The sequence below is a fragment of the Haplochromis burtoni genome, unplaced genomic scaffold (assembly GCF_018398535.1).
Source record: "Haplochromis burtoni strain Fernald_Lab_line unplaced genomic scaffold, NCSU_Asbu1 Contig_24, whole genome shotgun sequence".
Taxonomy (NCBI): Eukaryota; Metazoa; Chordata; class Actinopteri; order Cichliformes; family Cichlidae; genus Haplochromis; species Haplochromis burtoni.
In genome coordinates this window covers 180,733-208,261 of record NW_024582385.1, presented here as the reverse complement: position 1 = coordinate 208,261, position 27,529 = coordinate 180,733, and the positions used below count along the sequence as shown (strand labels likewise).

At 41.3% G+C, this 27,529-nt stretch overlaps 1 protein-coding gene across 7 annotated transcripts in view; it reads right to left on the bottom strand.

The window, feature by feature from the left end:
• arhgap32b (Rho GTPase activating protein 32b) overlaps positions 1 to 27,529 on the bottom strand; it is a 118,213-nt gene that overhangs the window by 45,481 nt on the left and 45,203 nt on the right. For 6 of the 7 annotated variants that reach the window (XM_042218813.1, XM_042218814.1, XM_042218809.1 and 3 more), the window contains exons 3-5: positions 19,848 to 19,953; positions 14,997 to 15,091; positions 14,682 to 14,766 (exon numbers count right to left, since the gene is read on the bottom strand). In XM_042218813.1, coding sequence (XP_042074747.1) covers positions 14,682 to 14,766; positions 14,997 to 15,091; positions 19,848 to 19,953 — 286 coding nt within the window. Of the gene's footprint in view, positions 1 to 1,508; positions 6,272 to 14,681; positions 14,767 to 14,996; positions 15,092 to 19,847; positions 19,954 to 27,529 lie in introns of those variants that run through there. The other variant, XM_042218815.1, reaches the window with a different exon arrangement.

The window sequence follows — 27,529 nt, the reverse complement described above, 5'->3', positions numbered from 1 at the left end:
AATATCACTTTGATATCTCCCAAACACCTAAACCAAGCTGCAGACCAAGCACAAAGGCAGCAGCCTCCCTATAGCAGGACAATGGCTCCAAAATCTTTTAAATACTCAAACAGTCTTATTATTTCTATGGTTTGTTAATGTTTTTTAAATATATTTTCCCTGTTTTTTTTACTAGTGCATGATATGATGTAATAGGTCTTTATCATCAGAAGGTAGCAGTAATTCAGCTAGATGCTGATTTCCTGGTTACCACAGGGGAACACCAGTAAAATATCTGTGGCACGGTGAGCGGTGAGACTACATGTCTGTTTCTCTCTACAGTTTTGTACACTAATAATGGCAAAAACACTTCAACACTAGTTTCTAGAACATTACACCTAATATGATTCACACTGTGTATGAACAAAACACAGACTTTTGTTTTATTTCCCAGAAAGACACTTTCTCAAACTATGATGATAACGGTTAGAGAGACCCTGGCTGTGATTCCCAAGTCCCCGATGATCATCTCTGCTGACAGCATGTAGAAATTACAGATAGCATCTACTGAATAAACGAGGCTGGGGGTAAGTGAACTGCAGGTTGGCTCCCAGCTGAAAAACAACAGAACTGAAGTGAGCACCCCAGAGACATTTTCAGCTGTGATGAAGGTTTTCAAAACAAAGGCAGCAGTTTTGCCATTTCAGCAAGCACGTCTGCTTTTATTAAGAACTTTTGAAGAGAACCTGCAAATGCTCCCATGCACCCAAACTGGGAAGCATGCTGCACACGTTACCTACCATTCTAGGCCTGTTTTCTGCATTTCCTGCAGCTCGCCACATTGCAATTCGCTTTCAATCCAACCTGTGCTGCACTAGCACACATTGTCCCTGTAACCACAAAGGCAGCTGCAATCTTGCCAGTACTTGGCAAACTATGGTTTCAAAAACCACAGCTCCAGAATAATAGCATAGGAACAGACTGCCTTTCACAGGAAATGAGAAATACTGAAGAATTCTGGATATACTGGCTTAAGTTCAAAACCTACCCACAGATAACAACAAGGCTGACATGAAGGATTTGGATCAATGTCATGAAAATCAAAAGAAAAGCACACAAAAAAAAGTCAAAACAACAACAAAAACCCACACTGGTTTCCTCACTGTGGTCATGCTGTGCTATATATGGTCATACTGGGGAAAAATATATATCACTGGATGGTCTGTCCCTCAGCTGTTCTTGTTTACAGTGTTGTAAAAGCTGGCCTGTGGAATTCCTAAAAGAAAGAGAAAAGCCCTTTCACGTTGATCATTTTCCAAAGACATTTACTTGGAGATCCGTGTTAAACTCAGCTGTCGCTCTAACAAAGGTTTCTGCATGCAGTGCCACACCGATATCTCGGCCACAAGCTTTTTTTTCACGAGTCCTGCAGGCACACAAGGACAACGGGGAAGCACAGCTCTGTAACCGCAGCAGCAGAACATTGTTACAGAAAGAACTGAAAGGGCAGAAAAAGCCCTCATACTTACAGTAGGTCAGCTCTGGTTTACGTTCCTTCCCTTCATGCAGCTCCTTAACGCTCCAACACCTGTCCAGTCTCTGTTCCTCAAGTCTAAGAATGTACATCCAAGCTTGGGTTTCTCCGCCACGGAGCACAATTCCCCTTGGCGGGACGTAAATGTCAGCTCCCCACTTTCTTTCACATACAGTGTAAGCACTCCCAGTGTGGGATCCGGAGAGAGAAAGAGAGAGGAGGGGGCAACAATATCATCAGCAGCTGGTGTTAGAGGATGAAAGCCGGTTTGGTGGATTACTCAACGGGACAGCTTTCATCTCCTCCATTTTGCCTTCTCTTCCATTCCACCATTGGGATGCCCAATTTTAAACCTTCTTTCTCTGGAGGCTGGCACCCAACACAACTTTGAAAATCTGACTAGCAGCAGCAAAACATAAATGGAAACAACCTGGTTTAAATGTCCAAAAAACAACAGCAAAAAACAAAACAAAAAGAAAGATGTGTTCTTTAGTCCTGTTCTGGCAACCTCACCGTCTGCTCTCTGTGTCCTGCACCACATGCTATTCTCTTTTTTCCTCCTCTTCCCTGTCTGACATGCTGGATCACCCCTCCCCCTTCTCTCCTCCTCTTAACCCTCTCTGGTTGGTATGTTCCCAGGACAAAGAGCAGGGATGGAGAGAGAGAGGAGTAGAGGAGAAGGAAAGGGCAGGAGGGGAGAGGGTGTGTGTGCACTTGCCAGGGAGCTGTTTTCCCTCCTTCCACATCTGCAGTCCTCGCTGTGCTGTCCTCAAGCAAAGTGGCATCTGACTGAAAGTGATCTACTGAGGAGACATTCAGCTCTTCCAAGAACACAATTACCATGACTTCCCATTATTAAACTTCAAAATGCACCCAATTAAGCTTTTCAATAAGTGATGATCTGCAAATGCAGTAAATAATGGGAAGCTATTCATATAACCTAATAACCTAAATAAGCTCCCAGCCTACCCCACTTGCAAAGTAGAAATAGAGTCACCAAAAATACGCTCTGCTAAAGGGTCTGCTCCCAGCCAGCTACCTTAAAAAAACTGAAGCAGAAGTTGAATCAGCTGTGGCAACTTCACGTGTGCCATCCACATATAAGATGGATTAAAAAGAGACTGCAAACAGCCTGGCTTACCAAAAAGGTAATAGCCACGAGGGTACAGAGCATCTCTCAGTTCTGCGTGAAAAACATGCAAACAAACAGTTCAAATATCCACACAGTCCAATTCAACTTATGGGTACAGACTGTGGCGGAGGTGTGGTCCCTGGCTCAGCTGCAGGGGAGGAGTGGTGCAGTGAGCTCAAGGGGCGGTGCCAGGCAGGTGAGTGGACAGGTGGTGGTGATGGCACTGACGAGCTCTCGACTGTTTTTAGTGACGCTGGAGTGGAGAGGAGGAGGGTTCTTCAGAAGGCGTGCACAACGCCGAAGGAGAGCAGCAGTGGGAAGTGTGTGTGCCAAACCCTAGAAGTACACTGCTCTGTGTGTGTGTGTGTGTGTGTGTGTGTGTGTGTGTGTGTGTGTGTGTCCGGTCCTTCTACGCAGATTTCTCAAGATGGTGTGACGATCACAAATAATATCTCTAACACCACCTGCTGCACTATCTTTTACCAAAGGAATGGGGCAATGTGACAGCAGTCACCACTGAGCCAAAACTTTCTAAGCCTTCATAAAAACACAGATTTCCACATAAGCCGTGAGCCATTCCTCTCAGCTGAGACGCCTGCTCTGACCGACTGCTGGAGAACAGCTTCACTTCGTTTTCTACTATAAGTCTGCTTATGAATATCAAATGATAATCCAATGATGACCCAGTTCATTCTGTCTCTGCTCTGCTGTGCCAGTGACAGGTTGGACTGATTTATCCAAACCACATGCGCAGAGGTCAGATATTATTGTTCCAGGAAACATCACTGTAGTCCAACTTGCAGACACAAAAAGCTAAAAGCACTGATTGAACACAACTATTTCCCACGTCCCTGTGTTGGCTATGGAGAAAATACAGCAGTGGAGAAATCTCAAGTTTTGTTTCTGACTCTAAAATTAGTTATTAGAGACACCCAAGTTAGGTTGAAAAGAACTGCAGTCAGGCACTGAGTGTGTGGGGTTTCTACTATACACACCTCGCTGACGGACAAAAGTTGTTTGCAACACGCACTTCCAATGGAGACACGTCATCAAGAGCTACAAAGGTTAACCTCATGGTGAGCCTTGAAGACTAACCACACTGCCTAGAAAATATTTATGCATATTACACATTGTGTGTCTAATCCATCACACAGATATGGAGATATTTCAGTCCAGACCAACGTGGCAAACAGATGGCTCGACAGAAACGCTACCCTAATGTGTGAATAAAAATAACAGTGTGATCGGTATCAAGCATTTATGATATTTTTAATTATACGTACAACACTTCAAAATAAAATACCAACATTATTTTGATGTATCTAAATAGAGCAGCAGTGCTCGACAGCCCAGATTGCTCTACTTTGTTTTCTCTGCTGCAGAGCTGATCGGTCCAAACGGCTGCAAGAACCTGACACAAAAGTGTCAGGCCAATAAATTCGCCTGCGCTACTACGCAAACAGAATGAGTTTATTAAATCAAATTTCTCTACTAGTTATTAAAGTGTATGTCAGTACACTAGGTCAGAGCTTCTTATTAATGTGTTATGATTACAGGCTGAAGTTTGCAGAACATAAAATATGACTAAAAATAAATGGCGGGTCTCCAGTGGCACCATTTTCACACTGTAGTATTTTTACTCGGATGTAGAGCTGAAGGGGTTTTGAGTGCACGGCTGCCTGTGGGCCTTTGCTGCAGTGTGAAGGAGCTGGATCTAAAATCATTAAAGCTAAAAAAATAAAAATAAAAATGGGGGTCTATCCGTACTGAGGAGAGCAATGGAATTTAAACAGGGGGAGAGAGGTCGCTGTTAGGGGATGAGATGATGGTTTGGAACAAAAAATCCTTTTCTTACTTTAGCGTACATATATTTGCACACAGATTATAAATCTATACATTTTGGAACTTGAAAACAATTCGTTGTTTACACTTACATGCAAACATATTCAAGTTATTTGATGAACATGCAAACTCTCAGCTTTGATTTCAGGGCCTGAACAAAAATACGACAGGAATTGGTCGTTTCTAAACACAGTTCCCTGTTTTGGGGAGCTTAAATACAATTTGGAAATTCACCCAAAAGCTGGTAAGATGCATGCATTTCATTCAGTATTTTTTTATTTTATGAAGCCCATAAAAGATCTGGAAAAGATTCGAAGTGCGGTATTTGAAAATGGATGTTGCTGCAGTGAACCTACAACATGGACTCTCAATTTAAGTAAGATTATCAAACAAAAACAATCCAGACACAGGGTGGGAATTTTCAGACTGTCAATACAACATTCTGGGGAAAAAAGTGCATCAGTGAGCTCAACATCTGCACAAAACCCAAACGACCATGACAGCAGTAATCAACATCTTTGGTAATGAAACATCTGTTACAGCAACCTTTATTGGCACTGGCTCTCCTGCACTGACTGAGTGAAGACAAAAGCACAACATCGCTAATATTCCAAATAATACGCTAATATTTGTCCAAATGCAGAAAGTTAACTGGACGATGTTTCACAGGTCAAGGACCCAAAATAGACGAAAAAACTGACGAACACAAAGGAGGACATGCAAGCACTTCTCTTCCTGGGTTTATGTCATTGAAATGATTCTGTTTCACATTGGAATGCAGAAAACACCAAAGAAAAAGGATCTCCATGACAAGCTTGCAGCTTTGTTGTCTTAAGCCCAACTTCACTTTTATAAGAGCAGAAATGAGTAATGAGGCATTGTGAATGTGCTTTCAGCGCTTCTAGGAGTTAACCTCACTCTAGGCCCCGCAGGTCAGGACAGGACAGCGTGGTTTGTCAAGTGTAAAGGCAGAAAGGGAAATAAATCAGCCCAGAAGAGCTGCAAATGTTATAGGAAGACAGGGTACAGGGAACAGAGTGGACCGGTAATGTTTCTTCTTTGTGGGAAAATCATAAAATATAAAACAGCACAGTGGGAACATGTGCCTGCAGACGTGATCTATTTGCCTTATGACAAAATCCTGTTTTGCACATGCATGTGATACACATTAACTGATCTTAATGGTCGCTGGTGGGGAGAGCTTTCCCTCTGCTTCACAGGAAATGTTGCGGCTGATACGTCCAGTTCAGCTCAACAAAGAAAGAAAATATAAAGACATAAAGCATCATAGCTATGTGGAATAGGCCCAAGATCTCAAAAGCACTCCTGATTCATCTAAAGAGGACCTATTAAACCACTGCAGCATGAAAAAAGTGGTTATTTATGTTATGTTTCTTCAAATTTTTCAAAATGGACTGATCTGGAATATAATGTATTTGTGTATTCTCAGCACAAATTAATTTAGAACATGATTGTCTGATGATGATGTGTTGATGGTAATGAAAATTTAAGCCATTTCCTTATGTTTTCTTTTCTTCTTCTTTTTTTACCTCAGTTCCATTACCCCATAGGTAATGGAATTGAGCGGCCCTCATCACCCTTCCTCTAGTCTGTCACAGGAGCAGGTGATGTATTTGCATGCATGTAACATGTATAGAATGTAGGCATAAAAACATTATTATACTGCCCTTGAACAGGCACTGCTCTAGTTAAAGGGAAAGTGCTGACGTCTAGCAGTATTTATTAATGCATTTGTTACATTTCAAATTCAAATTTCAAATTCAAATTTAAATTTTATTTGTCACGTACACAGTCATACACAGTACGATATGTAGTGAAATGCTTGGACAACTGCTCGTGACCTAAAGAAAACAAAAAAGGAAAGGCTATGAATAAGATAGGAAATAAATATGAAAAATTAAAAAGGGTAAATTTAACTAGGAAGGAATAAAATATAAATTAAGGTTAAAAATGAAATTACTGTACAATACAAATTAGAATGAAGGGTAAATTTAACTGTGCAACAAAATACACAATTTTTGTTATTGAAACTTTTTGGGGACCTTTCAACCTTTGAGTTCACCTCCACTCTTCAGCTTTATACTACTTTAACTTTGAGTGTGCGCACTCTTACCCACATCTGTGCCAGCACATCAACTTTAGAATGTTAGCTAGCTTCAAACTTTACTATGGTATGGTATGGGGGGGAGAGAGAGAGAGAGAGAGAGAGAGAGAGAGAGAGAGAGCGCATATGGGGGCTCTGGCTGGTCTTTTGTTTCTCCAACAAGGGCAGAATGCGTCCAAGCGTTACATCATCCTCAGCTCACAGGCAGTGGAGAGCGGTCCTCTGAATGAACATGTGACAAAGGGTCTGACATCATCTCTCTGTCGGCCAAGGCCCTCATTCTGTTTTCTCCAGGCAACCACACAGTATGACCCTAAATATCATACAGATGGAAACCCATTAGAAAACCTGCAGGTTATTGTTAAGTGTCCTGTGTTTCTAAATGACGGGTTGCCTGGCTGTATGCTTTGGAGTTGTACTGCAGCTGATGGATTGGGTCCCACTGGGGGGGAGGGAATGCATCTCTCACGGTGCTTTGTGAGCAGAGGGGGTGACTGGGCAGGAGAAGCGTATTTTGTGTCGATGCTGGGGATGGTCTCGAGCAGGAGATGGCTAGAAAGCCGAATGGAGGAGTAAGAAAAGAGACAAATAAAGACAGGCCCTCATCACCCTTCCTCTAGTCTGTCACAGGAGCAGCTGAGACACATCAGCTGTACAGCAACGCACAGCAAGGCGGCCTAAAGGAGCCCTGAGAGGGACGTCAGTCTTCGTCACATACATGGCTGCACACACACCCTGCTACTGTTATTCACCCACACGCAAATCACACCCTCAATAACTGCCTGAACCACCGTCAGCATGAGAGAGGGGGCGCTCTTTCACATGTGTCTGACAGCCCTCTGCGTTGGCCTGCGCCTGCTGTGTTTTGCTTGTACGTGTCGTCTTCCAGGTTGCTGGTAGGTGCGGTAACTGGGAGCACCTGGCCACTCTCCTCGGAGCATTTAAGATGTGGTTACCTCAGCTTTCTCTCTCTCTCCATTCACCCTGCACCGTGTTATTTGTCTGGTTGGTTTTGAGCTGGCTCACATTACACACCTAACATTCAATCACTCATCCAACTGCTGACACACTAACAAATGCCAATGTAAAGTTTTATGTGGTTAATAACTTTGTAAACCATGTCTCTCCCATATTTGTTAAGGCTCTTGAGCGAGACCATAACAGCTGTTAAACTGGTTTATTTCCATGATTATCCACCTTAAAAGTCACACTCAATGTTTCTTACTATAAGTCTGCCATAATGCACTTTATGGCATTGTACTTGGTTCAGTGTTTCAGTCCTATTAGTGTCTTCAGTGCTGTTGTGTGTGTACAAAGGCGGTGCTGGAACAAATCGCACTACTACTCCCTCTAATGCATTTCTGGGAGAGTACTGTCCTGCTCGTAGTAGTAGTGTACTATACTGTGCTGAAACGTGTTGAAGCAGAGGCAAACAGATTGGCTGATGCAGACTTCATCCTACACCAAGATAATGAGCCAAAACGGAAGAAAATAAGGCCGAAGGCTTCAAATAGTGTAAGAGAAGCACAGATTGTGAGCACAGACCAAGTGTGGGTCTGATGACCTAAATTTCATCATCAGACGGTGAGTGAGGCAGTCCGAGCAGCCGTCCACGTGCTTGCCTGTTTTTTGTGACCATGTCAACTTCTCTCTGGAGACTTTACATTACAGTGTTATAACTGCACCCCAGAGAGAGATGCATAACAGAAATGACTAAATGACAGAATGAAACAGCCCGTTACTGTCACACACACACACACACACACACACACACACACACACACACACACACACACACACACACACACACACACACTACAACCTTTAGCCATTTCTGACGACCGGTTTGTGTGACTTTCACCCTCTCACACATTTTATTACCGGTAGTAAAATGTGTAACAGTGTGGTCTTCAGTGTGGTCAATGTGGAAAAGGCAGGGCAAAATGCTAGGCTAATGAGCAACAATAAGGGTGAGTGGTGCTGGCTGGCTAGTTGGCAGGCACAGTGGGACAGTGGTGATGAAGTCAATACATTTACTTTGCTGGTCTCTGGCTCCAGACTTTGTCATGCAGCCCTTGGCCTGCAAGGCTGGGAGGGGCTAAGAGGAAGAGCAAGAAGCTGGGGGCGATTCAACCGAGACATCATGGAGGGCACAGACTATGGGGGGGCAGTGCATGCATGGGCCAACACACCAGGTCACAGAGGAAAGGCCAGAGCCATTCGGACAAACAGTATTAATTAAAAATTAACAACTAATATAGAATACAAGGTCGAGTCTTCAGCTATCAGTCTTCTAGAGTGATTGTGGCTCAAGAGTTGGGAGTTCGCCTTGTAATCGGAAGGTTGCCGGTTCGAGCCCCGGCTTGGACAGTCTCGGTCGTTGTGTCCTTGGGCAAGACACTTCACCCGTTGCCTACTAGTGGTGGTCAGAGGGCCCGGTGGCGCCAGTGTCCGGCAGCCTCGCCTCTGTCAGTGCGCCCCAGGGTGGCTGTGGCCACAATGTAGCTGCCATCACCAGTGTGTGAATGTGTGTGTGAATGTGTGTGTGACTGGATACGTAAAGGGACTAGTAAAGCGCTATATAAATACAGGCCATTTACCATTTCTAGAGAGGAACCAGCTTCTAGTTTAGTTTCAGGAGACACACACATCTATACTTTCAACATTAGGATTAAAATATTCATTTAGCTTAGAGCTGGATCAGGTGCTCGGGCTGCTGAGGAACATCCACGATGCACTGAGCACCTCTGCTCTCCCCATGCATTCATTTCTCACTATCGCAGTCATAAACTTTTGTCTTCTGTAGTTTACAGTTTGTGCTTTGCTCAATTTGTTATCCTCAACTCCGTATGCGCTGCCTCTTCCTGAACCTTAAAGGCTTCACACTACCGTCGCCATGTGCTGGCTTATAAAGAATTACCTAATTATTGGGGTAATATATCTAATATTGTGGGTCTTTACCTTTTAAAGCTCCTTGACTACTGCTGTGACCTATACAATAAGAACAGAACAAAATCAGTCTGACCAGAGTATCTAAATCTGCCCTTTCATCTCACATCCAACTGTTCACCTGTCATTTAATTTATCGCATGCACTGATATCAACGTTGTTTTAGATGGCGTGTATATCATTTGGTGCAAAACCATATCTGTCTCAAGTAGATTAAATAACCAGCAGTGAATTCAGTTGGCTGAGGTCTCTTCTGCATACTTCAGATTCCAGCCTCAAGCACTAGCTTCAGAAAGAGTGGAGGACAGCATACACAGCAGCACAGAATGACACAAATATCAGCAGGGACTTATCCATTCTCTTAAGAATGGTTTTAGCCAATGCACAGAGGATTTAAAGTGTCAGACAAGGTTAATCAATACCAATTCATCCACCTTCTCTACATCCAACTTAATAGGTTTCTAAGTTTTGACATTTAATAGATTCTCAAGAGGGCACCAACAGTACTGTGCCAAAATCAATACAAACTTTCATGGCCACCCATAGCAAGATGACCTAAACTGCATTTTTTTCAGACCACTCACTTTGATGTGAAGTCTGCGCTAGATCCGCCTGAAGCTAGTTCAATTAAAAGAAAGGAAGACTTACTCATCCTAATGAGAGCTGCAGAGAAACAAACAAGAGCCAGTCCTACTTGGAGCCATCACTCCTGCTTCTGTTTGCTCCAAAACATCAATGTCTGCCAAATCAAACTCATACATGACTGTGCAGCCACAGGGCGCCAGGATGTAGCTAAGGTCACAGATTTAGTCCTTATTATTACTACCACTACTACATGTGTTAGACATTCGGTGCCAACGTTCAAAAACATCTTTTTTTCCCCCCTCTAAGTGATTAAATAAAACATTCACATTTATCATAATCCAGATGAAAACTCTGCAACAGGCCAGTCACCTGTCCACGATGTACCCCACCTCTCACTCTATGACAGCTGGGATACGTTCCAGGATTCCTTTCTTTAAGTAAAACCTATTCTGAACCACCTGTGGCTTCACATAAGAACCACAATCAAACGTATTTTTTAGAGAAATGCCACAAATGACCTCATTGGAAAATAAGCTCAGACAAATGTCATAGATATTTGTAGAAAAACCTAAATATACTATTCTTTGTTCATATAGTGTAGCATTGAAGTGTCAGCTGTCAGTTAGTAACAACCTTCTATCTAGTGCCATTGTTTTTAAATGCTTTCAGAAGTGCAAAAATTAGGCATAATAGTATTTAGTCTCGAACAGCTGTCAAGATAAAAAGATATTTTTTTATATTTTCCAAAGATCATTTGTGATGCATTTGTGTCTGATGTCACAGCACCATCATCAAATCAATTATAGTCTTTTTGGAGTGACTCTATTCAGATTTGTAACAGCATAGAATGTACAAAAAGGAAAAGCTGCTGTCATTAGATCCTTTCTGTGTGGCCTGCAAATCTTTTTTGAGCAACAGTATTTTAAGGCAACAAGTTTCTCTAACATCAAAGCAAATAAATAAGCAAAAAGTTCAGCACTAGATTAATTTGGAAGTCTTGTTAAGGTACAGTCAGACAGAAGAAGGTTAGAAGAACCTTAGTCTGTCAACACCACTGCAAGGTTATGCTTTTGTTTTCATTTATTTAACATTTAAACCAGATTCTTCCTCTGAGGAATACGATGTCTGGACTAAATTTCACAGCAAGTCACAGTTGTCAATACACTGCAAAGAAACCCTCTGAGGACAAAAGCAATGCATGATATTGTTTTCATTTTTTATAGTCTGAATCTGAATTGATTAAAGTGTAAGACTGCATCGCATCATTTTGGCTTTTTAAAACCCAAATCGACACAAAAATGTGTAGCTGGCTGCACTCAAGTGTGCATACACTATTCAGCACTTGTCATTAAACAAATCTCCAAAAATAATATGTCTGAAACGGCCTCTTTTACGATTACATCAGATCAGCACTTCATCAGCAGCACGACTGGCTGAAAACCCCAAACATGTGACCAGTAATGCCACTTCTTTGTGTCAAAACGGAGCAAACAGTGAATCAACAAAGAGCACACAGACACATTAAAATGTAATGAACAGACCACTCTGTGAGCAGCCACAGAGAAGATTTAAAAGACTTTGAAAGTAAAGGTTAAGCCATGTCTCCATCTTTGCCAGAACGACTGACAGTCTGTCAGTCAAACGTTCCATCTACAAAACCAGCATCATAAGAAAAGGACTGCCACGTAAGTGGTGCTCTCAGGGCTTGTGGGACTGTGCCATTATTATTTTTCCCACAACAAAACTTTGTGTGACTCACATTCTCCTCTGGCAAAGATTTTTATTATGGAAGTGAAATAATAATAATGGAATAATGGAATAAGTATTCCAGCAGAAGGCCCAATTCCAAAGCTGAACCTAAGTCCTACCCTGCCTCAGTCCAGCACAGAGGAAACATAAAACCTCACTGGACCTGCTCCACATACATTACTATTTATTTGGGATTTTTTCACTTCAATGGTGGAGATGCATAAGGAAAAATGAAATATAGTTAATGTGAAAATCTGTGCTGTTCATAGAATCTGTGAAGAAGATGTAAAAATGTGCAGCAGCGTGTCTATGAAACACCCTGAATGATTTCTTAGGCATCAACATTCTCACTTATCATTTATAAAAAGCTTTACTATTTATGCCGTGTCAGAATCATTAGGGAACAAGTAAATAGAATGCAGTTGTGACCAATTCATTAAACAAGCAAACATGTTTGGTTGAGGCGAGATAAGACATAATATATTGAGTGACATGGGGAACAAATAGCAAATAATTAATCCCTAAGCAAACACAGAAGACATGAGTTTCCACTGGGGTTCAGCTGGCTCAGAAGAAGAGGCAGGAGCTGCACTGAATACTAAAAGTACACAGGAGGCAACACAAAGACACAAGGCTACTTAAAGGCATTTGAAAACCAGGAAAGGATCAGCTGGCCAAACAAAAGGACAACCAATCTACTGGCTGTAGACAATTTAAATTAGCTTGAGATGTATACAATGAGTGGACGGGTGGAGTTAGATCAACAAATGACCTGCATGTAAAATACAACACAGCAAACTCTCACTCTGCCGTTGCAATAGCAGTGGGTTTGATTTAGCTGACTGGTGACCCCTACTGGCTTCTTGTAGTAATGACAAGACTGGCTGGGTAAAAAAAAAGCTCTCACTACAGTTGACTGCAGCACAGTTCCTCTTGGCAATGTGTTTAAGGATTCATAAGATAGATATTTTAACCTCACAACCCCACCAGTCACCAAAGTAAGAGTCAGAGATCAGCTGTATTTACTGCACTGTGGTGCTGAACATCATCATCTTTCACAAACGTAAAGCACAACTTCCAAATTAAACATTTAAAAGATCAGTGAATAAATGTTTGGTAAAACTAAAATAAACTACTTTCCGCACTATAAGCCGCACTTAAAATCCTTTCATTTTCTCAAAAATCATCAGTGCGCCTTATGTTAAATTCTGGTTGTGCAACCTTGATGGGTTGTCGGAGCATTATGACTACTGTAGTCAGGAGCCTCACGGAGTAATCTTGGTCCGAAACTCCGCCCACTTCAGGTCCCAAAAACAAATGAACACTGCAGCATCACTGAGAGTTAAAAACTGTCTAAATTCTTTCATCTTTAATAAAATGATCAGCATTGCTGCTTTACCAGGTGTAACTATGAAGTTTAACATCCAGGCATCAGTTAGAAGTTCGCAGGAAGTTAGCTTGCTAGCTTCCACCTAAACATGATATAGCATGTTCTGACAGAGATTTCTGAAGAAATTCAAACGTACAGCTCTGCTATCACTTCCAACATAAATGAAGACAGAAAACTAAACAGCAGTGACGTTTGTAGGGTTACTGAAGTTGGGCTAGCTGGTATATAATGATGTGCTACGTGATCGCTAGCGACACAGCTATGTTAGCATAACATAAACACAGTGAAGCTGGAGGATGAACGCTAACTTTTTTCCCCACTCGATAAAAGTTAACGTGAAGGTTCCTGATGGTTAGGGACAAATGCAATTGCATGGCAGGATGCTATACACGGGCCAAACTTCAGTCAGGAGAACAACTGAGATAATCGATCCACAATACCAGGTTAGTCATTAATATACTGCAACAACACGGGAATAGAGCAGCTGCCAGAGAATTCAACATTAATGAATCAATGGTACGGAAGTGGAGGAAGCAAGAAGAATGAGTTGAGTAAAGTTTGACTTATCTGACTGTTTTGTTTCGCTTAATGCGCCTTATAATCCGGTGCGCTTTATGGTCCAAAAAATACAGTAAAATAAAATAATCAAATGAAATATCAGACATACCTGTACTACATGGGCACATGCTTTTCACTGAGTTACTCAGGCATTCCCATTTGATTTTTTTGTTTTTAACTAGTTAAAAAAAAAAAATCCTTTTCCACACAGAAAGTGTAACAAACAATTCAAATATTTAACCAGGGTGCAGGTGGGATTAAAAAACACTTGGTTCACAGTTCCTAGTTTGGATATTTTAAAGCATGGGGGGGACTTTTAAAAACATCAAAACAGACTGCAAAGACAACTGCTGGCAAAGCAAGTTGTGACTCAGCTTGGGACTCAACAGCCACTAAGGTTAATAAAGGCAAAGGCATGAGGGAGCCATGTGGAGGAATCTCCAGGAGAGACTGTGGTAGAAGAAAACTTTTTAAAGATCTTATATTTATATTATATTAGCAAAATGGGGCATTTAAGGAACCAGAAAACCATAGCAAACACCAACAATCTCCATGCATCAATGGCAAAAAAGTTCTACCTGACATCATGTGGAGAAGTCCTGCTTCATTCAGGCTTTACAAATATCATCAGCCAATTTCTTCTCAGTGAGAGCGAGTATTTTTCAATAAGCTGTGCAAAGGTTCATCCACAACATCGCTGATATTTGTGGTGCTGTAATTTTAAACTCATAATCCCAATCAAAGTTTTTAAAAGCCAGCTTTAACCCTTTCTCATACCAGGTGTTTGTAAAGCATTAAGAAATTCAAGAGAAGGAATCAAAAAGCTTCAAGACTGTACCTGAATTGTACCAAAGTCCACATTTTCATAGTGGAAATGAGCACACTCTGCCAGTTTTGGGAAATGGCCCTTGGTGAAGCAAAGTCTGCAAATGCAACACACACAGTTTGGTTAGCACTTCATTCTCTTCATATGGTAACAGCTTGGAGTGTGTATGATTAGCAGAAAAAGCCGAGGGCAATGCAAACAGAGGGAGCGAAAGCACGAGGCAGGCACAGAAACAGACTCGATAAACAGCCAGTTTGGAGCGATATCAGAAATGGACAGAGGAGAAATGTGAGAGCTGTGAGTTTGTGTGTCCACGTGCCCACTCACTTCTTGACATTCTTGACCTTCATGCTGGCTGTGCTGCTGCTGCATGAGCGCATGAGGGGCTCAGTCCTCAGCTCAGGGATCTCAGCACTCCTTGCCTAAAAAAACCAAAACAAAGCACACAAACATGAGAGCTCACACTTCCAGTCCGATCCAAAGCATCGATTTAATGAGGGGAGCCAGCTAATTCATACAACTGCACATCATTCAGTTAATTAGGTTTATGTGTAGCACCAGTTTGCTTAGATCAGATCAGGTAATGACTTTCCAAAAATCCTAACAGCCTTGTGTAACCAGTGCTGTACAGCAATATGCTGTTTGACTCCATCTAATGTGTTTGGATGAGCTGAGCCCTGCTGATCCTGCTGACTGACACGTGTGCAGCTTGTTAGTTGACTGGACAACAGTATGATTCCTTTGAGAATTATTATTTTCTCCCAGCTCATCCTGGTCTTTGAATTGCTTCATATGTGCACTTTCCATTTGCTGTTTTAAACTTCATATTTTTTATTCTCGGACTCTGGCAGAGTAATTCTGCATGATTCACAGGACACATTAATCCTTATTTATCTCAATTCACCCTCTAAAACAAGCCCGTCTTCCTTTAAGCCAGCTTTCTTCTGATTCGCTGCAGAAGGTTTGAACAGCAGGTGGGAGGGCTTTTCTATTCTCACAGTCAGAATAGTTTTATTAGGGATATCCCCTCACTCACATCATACAGAGCCAAGAGCAGAAAACACAAGTGTTAAGTGTCTGAAGTCCGAGATTACAGCTCACTGAGAATACCTGTACACATGCCAACTAGGGCCTGATGGGTGAAAATGGGCACATCTACAAGGGTGATTGTTGTGGTTCTGTTCAGTGTTTACCACGCCAGCCGTGAGCAGCAGCGTCTCAGCTGGTAGCGGAAACGCTAACTTAGCATGGAGGAAGCTAACAGTCAAGCAACAGCAGCGTGAGGATACTTCATGCCTCCATCACCAACAGCTGTTCTTTATATGCTTTGCAATAATATTTGACTAAACTGCAGACTGTGGTCAGCTGACAGCTGAGCAGCTTCATCAACAACAAGGCTTTTTTGTTTTCTTCTCTCTCATATGTTGCTCATTCTCATTCTTGTTATGTTTGATTCTGATGCTTTTATTGCACTTCCTATAACATAACCTGCTGCCACCTTGATAAATATTTCACTTCTCTTGTCAGCTTTACAATGTGTGTAAGGATGACTGTAAATAACAGCAGTATGACGCAAATCCTCCTCTCACACCGAGCTGAAATAACATGACTGCAAATAAAGGAGATCAATCAAAATTGGATCTTCACTCTATTGTTATTATTATTATTGTTGTTATTATTATTTTACTAATAATTACTAGATTCATTTTATTACATTACATAGATTACATTTTATTTTCGAAAGCAACACTTAAATGCAGCCTGGCAGACATCTGTAGCATATTAGTGCTGGAAAAAGCTACATTTGTGTATCCCTAATTTAAATGTATAGTAATTAATGTCATTGAATGCCTCACATACATGTGGTTGATGGACAAGCCGAGGGAGTGTTTCAAGGTCTTTGCACACTTACACATGTTATGAAACAGCGTTCAGTCCATAGTGTGTACTGTGCAGACTTAAAATATCTTATACATAAGATGGAAGAATCTGAGCATTATGAACAATAACAACAACAGTTTGACTTGGAAACTATGTTGAACATCTAAAAGCATCAGGCACAGTTGGTTGAGAAGCATTTCTGCAGTCTCTGACTAAAAGACCACTCCCCACACAGATTCACCGACAGCCACTCACTCTGGTTGTTATCGTGTTCAAAAATAAAGCCATTCGCATCATTTAGCTTAAATTAGACTGAAAATCAAAAGCAGATGTGGTAAGCAAATCACGAAGAGTCTGGGGAATCTACTTTAGTGCAAGCAGATTTTAATCAGTGGATTTACTCGCTGTGAAGCTGTGTAAGAAAACAGGAGCATGACTTAGGCAAGGTTACAGAACTGTGAAAGCTTCATTCATTCAGCTTGTAACCTCACCACAGCCGCTGACAGGTACGGTGCTTTGCATATGCGGTCAGACCACAGACTTTCTGCACCACCTCTATTCCAGGTGCTAAAAGGGCCCAGGTAGAGGTGAAAGATGGAGCACTTGTAGCTGTTTCTGTACAGCAGGATTAAATTTGCTCTCTCAAGTTATGCTGCCAGTGAGAAGGTGGTTATATTGGTTACTACAGTTTTTGTTTAACCATCAGTGAGTTGGCTGCAATGATTAGTCCTATTTGGTAATAAAGCTTACTACACACTTACATCTACCCTCTTGCATCCTACTATGAATTGAACAGCGATAAAATACTTAGTACCTTTGTTTTTCAGTCATCTGCCACACAAAACGTGGTGATAATCTCATCATTTCACAGTGCTAATGCAAAACACAGTATTGTGCCTGTCACAGTTCTCATTTTCACAGCTCTGACGACATGTAGAAACTCACTGTGTTCTCATTGGGCGATATCATGCCTTGCGTTTTACATACACTAACGCTCACAACAAGAAGCCCGGACACATCAAACAGCCAGAGCTGCGTTTCTGCATCACATGCAGATTTAATTGGGGGGGGGGGATTGTGAGCTACTAACATCGTTTTTTGATTTCATTTTAAAGCTACATCGCCCACCTCTGTGTTCTATATCCATTAGGTCCAAGTCCAACATCACTCGCTACAATTACAGTTGTAACTTTTTTACCACTACAGACAAACACTGTGTATCTGGACATAAACAAGTGCTTGTTGGTAAGACAAAATAAAATCTAAATAAAATAAAATAAAAAACGAACCGAATTATCTTGTATCGTTGCTAAAATGTATGTCATGTAGACTGCAGGTATTTAAGTTGCTGATGATGATCACGTTGCACGGGTGCGTGCGTGTTTTGTTCTACTAGAATATGATCTAGCCTACACAGTGCACCAGGGCATTGGTGTGACAGCTTACACCAAGTTGTTCACACTTCTTTTCATCATGTCTTCCAACCACTGGAGACATAAATGATGCATGGTGCCCCAGTGGACACAGCCGTATCGCAAACTGAGCAAACAATCGCACACATGCAGTATTAAAAGCCCCGCCTCTCTAAATAATATTCAATAGGTTGCTCAGATTTCTCTTGCTGTTTCTCTTCCTCTCTGTTGCCCGATCGAAATGAGCAGTCGTGATACTGCTCTAACCACGCGCCAACCACGGGTGGCTCGACATGTTACCATGGAGACGGCCTCATTTTCACGGTGCTGCCGATGCAGGAAGCAAGACCCGAACTAAATAAGAGGAAAGGAAATAATGAATGAATGGCGTCTGGTGAATGGGACGAGCACGGAGAGATGAAATAATCAGACCGATCTGTACATGACCGATCTGTGCGAAGAGCTTGGAGTGTGGTAGGTTTAGAACACCAACAGTCTGCATTAAGGTTCAGCAGGCTTTTGGGAGCAAAAGAGAGACAGTTTTCAATACGAGAGACAGACATGTCATCGGCCCAGTGGCTTAAAAACAGACTGATAAGGAAGTGACAGGCAGCAAACAAGCCGACAGGGTGGGGAGGTGTTCTCACTGGATCATGGATCAGACGTGTCAGGAATGACTGACAGGAGACTTTACTGAAGTGCGGTGATCACAGGACAAAAGAATAAGTTCAACTTAAAGGTTTTACATAGATCACATTTGACAAACACAGCAAAATGAGCTGGCGACACAGATGCATGGCAAAAGTGAAAGTTGCACAATTTCCCCTGCAGGCTGGACTCATCTGGACCTCAGACACCTGGATTTTGGTTCCCTTTTTCTTCAAAGCTTTTTTAATGTTTGCAAATACTAATGATGTATTTTGTTGATGGAGCTGAACTGATGGTAGAAACAGACAGTCCTGCATTAAATGTATACAAATATATTGATTTGTTCATTTTTTAATAAATTACACTCATGTCCAGCTTATTGAATATTGACATACTGTCAATAACTGCATGGGGTTGATGTATAGGGTTATTTTAAATGGTAAGGACATAAAATGCAGATATCCAGATAGCGTATGCCATTATAAACAGGCGTAAGTACACTATAGGGGCAAAAGTATTGGACCACACCTCTTAATCTTTAAATTCAGTCACATTGGAACATTGTAGCCATGCAGTATACCTTCATAAACACTTGAGAGAGAATGAGTGGTTCTAAAGGAGCTCGCTGAATTTCACTGTCATACTATAACAGGATGCCACTGTTGCAACAAGCCAGTTTATGACATTTCTTCCCTCCCGAATATTCTACCATCAACAATCAGCAGAACGTTACAGTGATAAGCCTGCTTGATATAAGAATCTTAATCCTTTTTCATTTACTGGTTAAAGGTATATTCTCCTTATCTGGAACAGTCTGAATACAGGAAATTGTGTCTTAAGTGCATTTAAAAAACAAAACAAAACAAAACAAAACAAACACACACACACAAAAACTTAAAGTCCCATCAGAATGAAGGACTGAGGAACACGTACAGACTCCTTGGAAAAAAAGATTGCATCAGATTACTTTCACAGGCCACATTTCTTTCTAGATGTAGTACTCACTGACAAGCAAGCACTATTAACCTGGTTTATAACGGTTCTTTAACACCCTGTTACCATCACCCAGCGAGGGGGAGTCACCCAGCCACAGGGTGATATTTCAAGCAGCTCACTCTGAGCATAAGTGGGTAGGTTTAAAAAAAAGAAAGAAAGAAAGAAAAAAGAAGAAAAAGAAAAGATGGATGATGCTTCTAATTAAAAATCCATGTTAAAAAAAAAGTCAAGTGTTTCTCACCATGGCACTGATGGTTTCCTCCCAGTCTGGTCTCTCTCTGGGATGGATGTGAGCCAGTTCAGGCACAAGGTCGTCGTCCTCCAGATGACGTCCAGGTCTCAGACCCCTGCAGCCAGACACACACAACCAGAAGCTTAGAACTCAAATGGCACACGCTGGACTATCACAGTATCACTCTTAGTGTATGTATATATGTTAAAGTGCTATGCCAAATGCCCGGTATAACGGTCTTAACTTCATGAAATATGAATTTATCCAGTACGAGTGAATAAATAGAATCCCAAATGTTGCTTTTCAATGCATTTAAATCTAATATATAGCTTTATTCCTTTATATTTTGCTAGGAAAATATAAAATAATACGTTTGCGATTATTGTCATACTGAAAAACAAACACACTGCCAATCAGACGCTTTCCAGATGGTATTACATGGTGGATCAAAATCCACTTTTCTACCTTCATAATTCCATCAAATTTTGACAAGATTCCCATCACCACTGGTACGACACAGGCTGGGTTTTACGGATGGTTATAGACTCCTGTACTAGTATGCTGACCACCTCTATGCATACTAAAGACAAGTTGAACCAGAGATACTATATTTGCATTAAAATATAAAGAAATATTTTTTTCAAAAAAACGGGGTGGGCTCAAATCTTTTGCACAGTGCTCTGTGGAGCATACTGAGGTGAGCTGTAATAACAGAGCACTCTTCACAGTTACAGTTCTTTACGTGTCACAAGTTTTAATAAAAGAAAACTATCATTAACCAAAACCCAACTCTCTTCAATGGGGTTATTACAATAACATTTCTTTCTTTTAAATACAAGCTCTATTTTACTCTGTCTGTGCTGGCAGAGCAGATCCTTGGGGTGGACATGTTTCTCCCACTGAAAGCGCTGCGTCCAGGTACACAGAATCAACTTTTTGGGTACCAGTTTGTTTATTTGACTTCCCCATGCAGTACCATAGTTCCTCCCAAACATCACATCTGTGGTGCTCTTCAGGACAGGAGCTCACTGAACTTCACTTCAAAGTTATCCTACAGACTACTATCCTAGCAACATCCAACGACCTCCGAGTCTCCCATCAGACCGTACCTTTTGCATAAGATGTAGTTTTTTTGTTTGCTTTTTTAAATTTTTTATTATTTCCTTATGTTCTGGGTTATTTGGGTGTGTGAAGAAGTAAGTTCATATGTAAGCATGTTCAGTTTCGTATACTTTGAGATCAGTGCCTCAGGTACTAAACAAATGTATCAGTTGAATTGTTCACAACTGTGTGGAATGCCAGAAGGCAAAATACTGTATTTAGACACTAAAACGAATCACTTATTATGCTTTAATCATTTATATCCAGTAATCAAAAGGATGTGAAGCTTGGGTTTATTTTCAATAAATGTCTGGAAGTGTCATTTTAAACCTATTAAACTGCAGAACATAAAATGCTGATCCTTAAAAGAGGATTTATCACTTGTCCATGACTATAAACTTAATACGTATGGATTTCTTTCCCCTGCTAAAATGGACCAAATACTGCTGAACAGAGCTTTAGGAAATAGCCAAAAGATATTTTTTACTTTTTAAAAACATCTTAAACTATGATAAAATGACCGTTAGTTGCAGGTCGAATCATGATTCAAGATCTTTCCTCTTTAAAAACACTCAATGACAAAAACTGTGGAGTGCCGAGCAGCTGCAGGGTCCAGTTCGAGGCATCTCGAATGTAACAGTCAGGAAATGAAACATGACATGAACAGTGGATAATTTGATGAGGGCAAATGAGTTTGCAATACTCTGAGAGAACAAGTTGAAGTTGATGAGACATCTGTCTGAACTGACCTTGTTTCCATAGAGCCGTCTCTCGCACACACACACACACTCTCACTCATTCACATACAAACAGTTGCCTCAAGGATGTGTTTTAACCATTGTAGACAAGAGAGGAAATTGAAAGAGGGCGGAAAAAGGCAGTTTTGGGAAGAATGGAAGATCTGCAGCAGCTGCAAGATGACAGACCGAACTAACTCTGAGACAAGATCTCTGCATTGAGATAATTGGACTTAAGGGCTCGAGACTCTGAGACGAGATATTGGAAGCCAACTTTAGCAATGACTACATCTCTTTACTCCCAAACCTTTTTACAGTATTTTTCATGTAAATTACTTCATCATTCACTCAAGGTATGATGCTTTTCTTCTGCCTGACAATTTAATGTAGAGTCAGAGATTTATATGATATATATAGATTTTTATGAACAATAAACACACTCTATACCGACTGACACATTCAACAGTCAACAAAAGTAGTGTGAAAGCATTTTATTCATTCCAACTGCAGCAAAATCCCAAACAAGGTCCTGAACATTCATCAGTACAGATATGACCTGATTCCCTGTGGGCCCAATAAAGCCAGTCAACCTAGCAAAGACCCTCGCTGAAAAGCCTGAGAAATAAAAAGCCTTGATTAGACATGACTGAACAACAGGTCAGGGAGATATAGCTGTCTGTAACTGCACTGCGCTGATTGACCTGAAGTGAGGAAACTGACTTAAACTGATTTTACTCATAATAAACCAAAGTCCTCTGGTTTATGATGCTGGGCCCTGGTAAAGAAGGCCCAGCAGCGGCTGCACGTCCTCTGTGTCCTGAGGAAGAATAACCTGGAGGCCATCTCCAGATCCTCCTGTGTCAGGAAAACCAGGGTCATCACAGGTGACCCCTTGCACCCCACCTATCACCTGTTTGACCTGCTACCCTCTGGTTGGCACCTCAGGTCAATCAGATCCCACATTTCCAGACTCACAAACAGCTTCTTCCCCTGGGACTGTTAACAAACACTATATCCCCCCACACCCCACCCTGCCCACCCACCTCACCAAACTGAGCCATGGTCTTAGTAACCCTCATCACTCAGGCCACTCACACAGACTCTATTCAGATGAAGTCTTTTCTTTGGACTACTTCCAAGCACCATCTAATATGTGCCTCTCGCTTTATTTTGTATATATTTTTTTGTTTTGTATCTATATCCCTCTTCATTGTATTAATTTCTCCTGTTTGCTAATTATTCTTGCTGTTTGCTACTTATATTATATTCCAGCATTGATAGTGTGGAGCACCCACAGTTTCGTTATGCATGTACAATGACAATAAAGACCTATTCCACTCTATTCTATTTTATTTCAGGCGTTTTGCATTTGACTCATTATGCATCATTCAATATACTAGGTTGATAAATTTAAGAGGCTACTGGAACAGAACCAGCAGAAAGTATTGTGGCTTTTATTTATTGGCAAAATGCCACGTTCTCCTTGATGGAGAGTCTAATAAAGCTACTCCATGACTCAGTGATGTCACGTCCTCCTTTAATGCAAGATTAAATATTTAGTGAGAGGTAATTCTGGAAAGTTCTAAAATAAAGGGAAATCCCTTTGAATGTTCTTCAGCTCTTTAATCTCCATCCTCCGGCCGGGCCTCCCAGTCAGCGGAGCTTCTTTCCTTCCATAGTAACCAAATCCAACTAACATTTGTTCTACTGGAGACACTAGAGCGCTGTGCCCAAACACACTGCTGCGACAGTTCTCTTCTAAAGAGTGCTGAATGTGAACCAGAGCCATCGAGAGCTTTGGTTGGATTGTGTAAAAGTGTTTGATAAAGTTATGGAGGGAAGGTATAATCCATTTGTCATGGCAACGAAAAGTATCATGCTAGCTCATCGTACATGTGCTGTTAAAAGTGTCTTAGTCTGAAAGTATGTGAGTGCACATAGCAGATGTGTCCACACATCATTCTTGGAAAGAAATATTTTATTTAAAAAAAATGTGATTACAAACAAATCAGTTTGCATGAAATGTTTCATCCCACAAACAACCAATACTGGATGTTCTTGGGTGGTGATGAGAGAATATGGATATACTGGATTAGATTTAAAAATAAAAATAGAGTGTATGTGTGAGACGACACTGTTTATACATTACAGCAGCATTCCCATGTATACTGGACACATCAATCCAATACCAAAGTATCTCTGACAGGCCAGTATTATCTGGGCTCTTCCCTGACTTCAGTTATTTATCCTGAAAGTCAGCTCGCTGGCCACACGGTAAATGATATGAAATAACTTGTGAGAAGGCCTTCAGAACTTTTTGACTACTGTCGCACAGCCTGAGCATGATGACAAGCTTTGAGCAGCACTTATCAGGGAAGGCTGAGGAACTACTGACAAAGTGTGAAGCACTTTGAGACACCACAGATAAAGGCCAACCGTTTTAGTGCATTTTATTCGCCCAGTGCCACCTTTTCTGTTCAAAAGTGAAGTGAAATCACAGACTTCTCAGAATGCCTCCGAGTTTGCATGTAAAAAGAAAGAGACTGCCCTCCTCAGCTTCTCTGTCAAACATTCTTATAAGACTGCAGCCAGAAAAGCTTGCTCATCTTGAACAGCGCTCGTCTCTGCTTTCCTGCCTACCTTCTTCCCAGCCACAAAAACAGATAAGAGGAGAAACTGACAGAAAACTTCCCTCTGCTAAGCTCCCGGCCTGCTGAGTCAAATCTTTCTCTCTCCAATTGTGTAAGATCAAATGCAACGAACTCCACATACGAGACTGTGTGAAAGTTTCAGTCTTGACTAGTTTTCCAGCATTTCCATCAGCATCACAATTTTACGCCACGAAAAGCAACAGCAGCTTGTTTTTTGCTCTGAAAATGAAAGCCATGAATCTCTCCCCACATTTATCCTGAACCTCAACTTTCTCATTTCTCCTCTATTAGGCTGCCTCAGTACTGGAGCCACTGAATGTCTGACTCAACATGTCCTCAGCCACGAACAGAAATCCTGTGGTTTTTCATGCATTTTTAGGTCCGTCTGGTGCAGGTCTCATCCTTCAAATGAAGATACTAGTTTGAAGATAAAGAGGACGCTCCATTGGAGACTTTGACAGCTACCACAGGGCAGGCTACTCCCTAGACACAGAGATAGCAGTCACAACCACACATGTGGTCATTTTAACCTAACCCAACGGCGCATGTTGTTGGACTAATGGCGTAAACCGGAGAATCCGTAGAGAACCCGTGCAAACACAGGGACAACACGCAAACGCCACAGAAAGACCCCAGCCAGATGGTGGATACAAACCCAGACCTCGCTGTCAGGAAATGCTGTGCTGCCCTCGTTAACCAAGTCCTGTGGACAAATACCATAAACTGTATTTAAAAGATGGATGTGGCTCCTGGGCCTAAAAAGTGAAGCCAACGTGGAAGCATGGGGCAGCTCTGCAAAAAGTCCATTTGCATAAAGATCTACTGTTCAGCAAATTAACAACAAGCTCAGTAAACCCTTTCCTGATGAGTCTCAATTGCTATTTTCAAGTCTTATGAATATAACGTGAGGATCATGTTGTGCATAGTGGTCTCACTAGAATAACAGAGGATAAAGCAGGGTTTGCTTTGGGGAGGTGCTACCTTGAGATTAGCCTACAGTACGTCTCTGTTAGTCAGACACACCGTTCATTTATCACGTCCAGCGCCAAGACAGAAACACCAAAAACATTTACCAACACCTGCACTTCACTAAACTGTGGCTACATCTATAGTTTGTATTTTAAACATTGTGCTATAAAATGAGAGTCTAGCCCACTATCATCATGCTTTTCCTTTTTCCCCAGAGGTTTGAAAAGGACAATAAAACAACTGTGGAAAAGAAAATGGTTACACCACTAATAAACACTCTGAGCCATTACTGAAGCAGACTTTGCAATTAGCAAAACTAATCAGGCCAGGCTGTGCAGACACAAGCCACCAGTATGTACATTACAGGGTTGGCTGAATAGTTATTAGAGGGCTGTGGCTGTAACACCAGAGCAATAAGTGTCATCTTCAAGTTATTTGAAGAGACCAAAACGTGAAGATATTTTGTTTACCATCGCATAACAAACAGAATACCCCCTAATACTCATTAATGAAAAACTAAGACTATGTAATGTTTTAGATTCTATGATTGTATAACCAATAAATATAATTGATTAATGAGTGACACGCGTCAAAGAAGACAAAAGAACAAATCTGTGAAGCCAGATCTGATGTAAGGAACGACAAATAAAACACTTAAATCCTGTCATGGTGTCAGTGAGTTTTCCTCAGGTTTTCAGGCACTGCAGGACTGATTGTGGCTTTTTCCTATCATAGCGTCGTCTCTCTGTGTAATCCCAGACTGACTGATTGACTGTGATGGTTGGTTATGACGACGACAACTGGACGCTGTGGAGACACCATCTGTTGTTCTTCTTTTGGCTGGAGTGAATGCTTATGACTGAGTGTTTAGGCTTGTTCTCCTGCTGTGAAATGAATTTGAGATGCTTCCATTACAGTTCTGTAGTACCTTTGGGACTTGGGGTCAACTAAACTTTGAGAGTAATTTCCATATTGATCTGAGAGTCACTCACAAAGAATGAGTCCAGAACAGCATTTGAAAGCATGAATAAAAATATTCATGCATACAAGACGGAAATCACTCACTTGACGAGCAGTAATTTGCAAATGAAGGCGAGTCTAAAGGTAAACGGCACAAAGTCAGAGATGAGACATGAATAAATACAGACAAAGCACAACAACAACTAGTAATGCCAGTTTGGGTGGCTCTGATCACTATTTATGAGAGCAACTCTTAAGAGCATAAACATGTTTTCTGTACTGAACTGAACACACATGGATACATGCCACTTTTAGAACTGCCAATATTACCCTCCAGAGAATATCATGGCACTGGTTTGGTGAAAGAGATATCCAGCAAATAGCAAATGGGGGCTGCAGGGAGTATACTGCCTCATGTTCGGCCTCACAAGAATTAAGTGAATTTGTTTAGTTTAAATTGATATTTCAAGTCAATAATTTATCCACAAGGAATAAGCTAGTGAATCAGCACGTCCAGAACTGAAAGAAAGCAGTTTATTGCACTGACGGTGACAGTTGTTTCTTTCGGTTCCTTCCATGACTTTTAAAAGTGTGCAATTTAAAAACTCAGCCAACTTCATCGCTATTACAGACAGACTTGCTAGGACACTGATTAGTCTGTGAATCAACATACTGTACTTTAACGTGAGAAGCAGCTGGGCAGGGCCTGGCTATCCAATATAACATAACCAGCTTCTAGGAGCTGCCTCTGGCTCCAGAAATTTTTATGTGAAATTCGAGCTCGGTTTCGGGACATTCAATCACTGAAAGGGAATGAATGAAAACAACGGTGGGGAACTGAAACTGGTTCCACCTCCGTGACGCAGAGAGACTTCCTAAGCCTTTGGGCTAATTACCATCAAAAAGGAAGCGAAAGGTTTTAACTCTCTGCAATTTCTATTTCTTTATGTTTTATATACAGTGAAATGTTTTCTCTGGCAAGAGGCATAAATGAGTCTATATCATCTTTGGTACTGGAACAGTATTCACATTTCAGATATTCAGACGTATAAAAGGCTTAGGAAGTCTCTCCCTCACAGAGGTGGAACTAGTTTTAGTTCCCCACTGTTGTTTTAATGCATTTCCTTTCAGTGATTGAATATCCCGAAACCGAGCTGGAATTTCACTAAAAACCACACACACACACACACACACACACACACACACACACACACACACACACACACAAAAAAGAAAACAAACACATTTTAATCTGAGTATAGCATCACCTTAA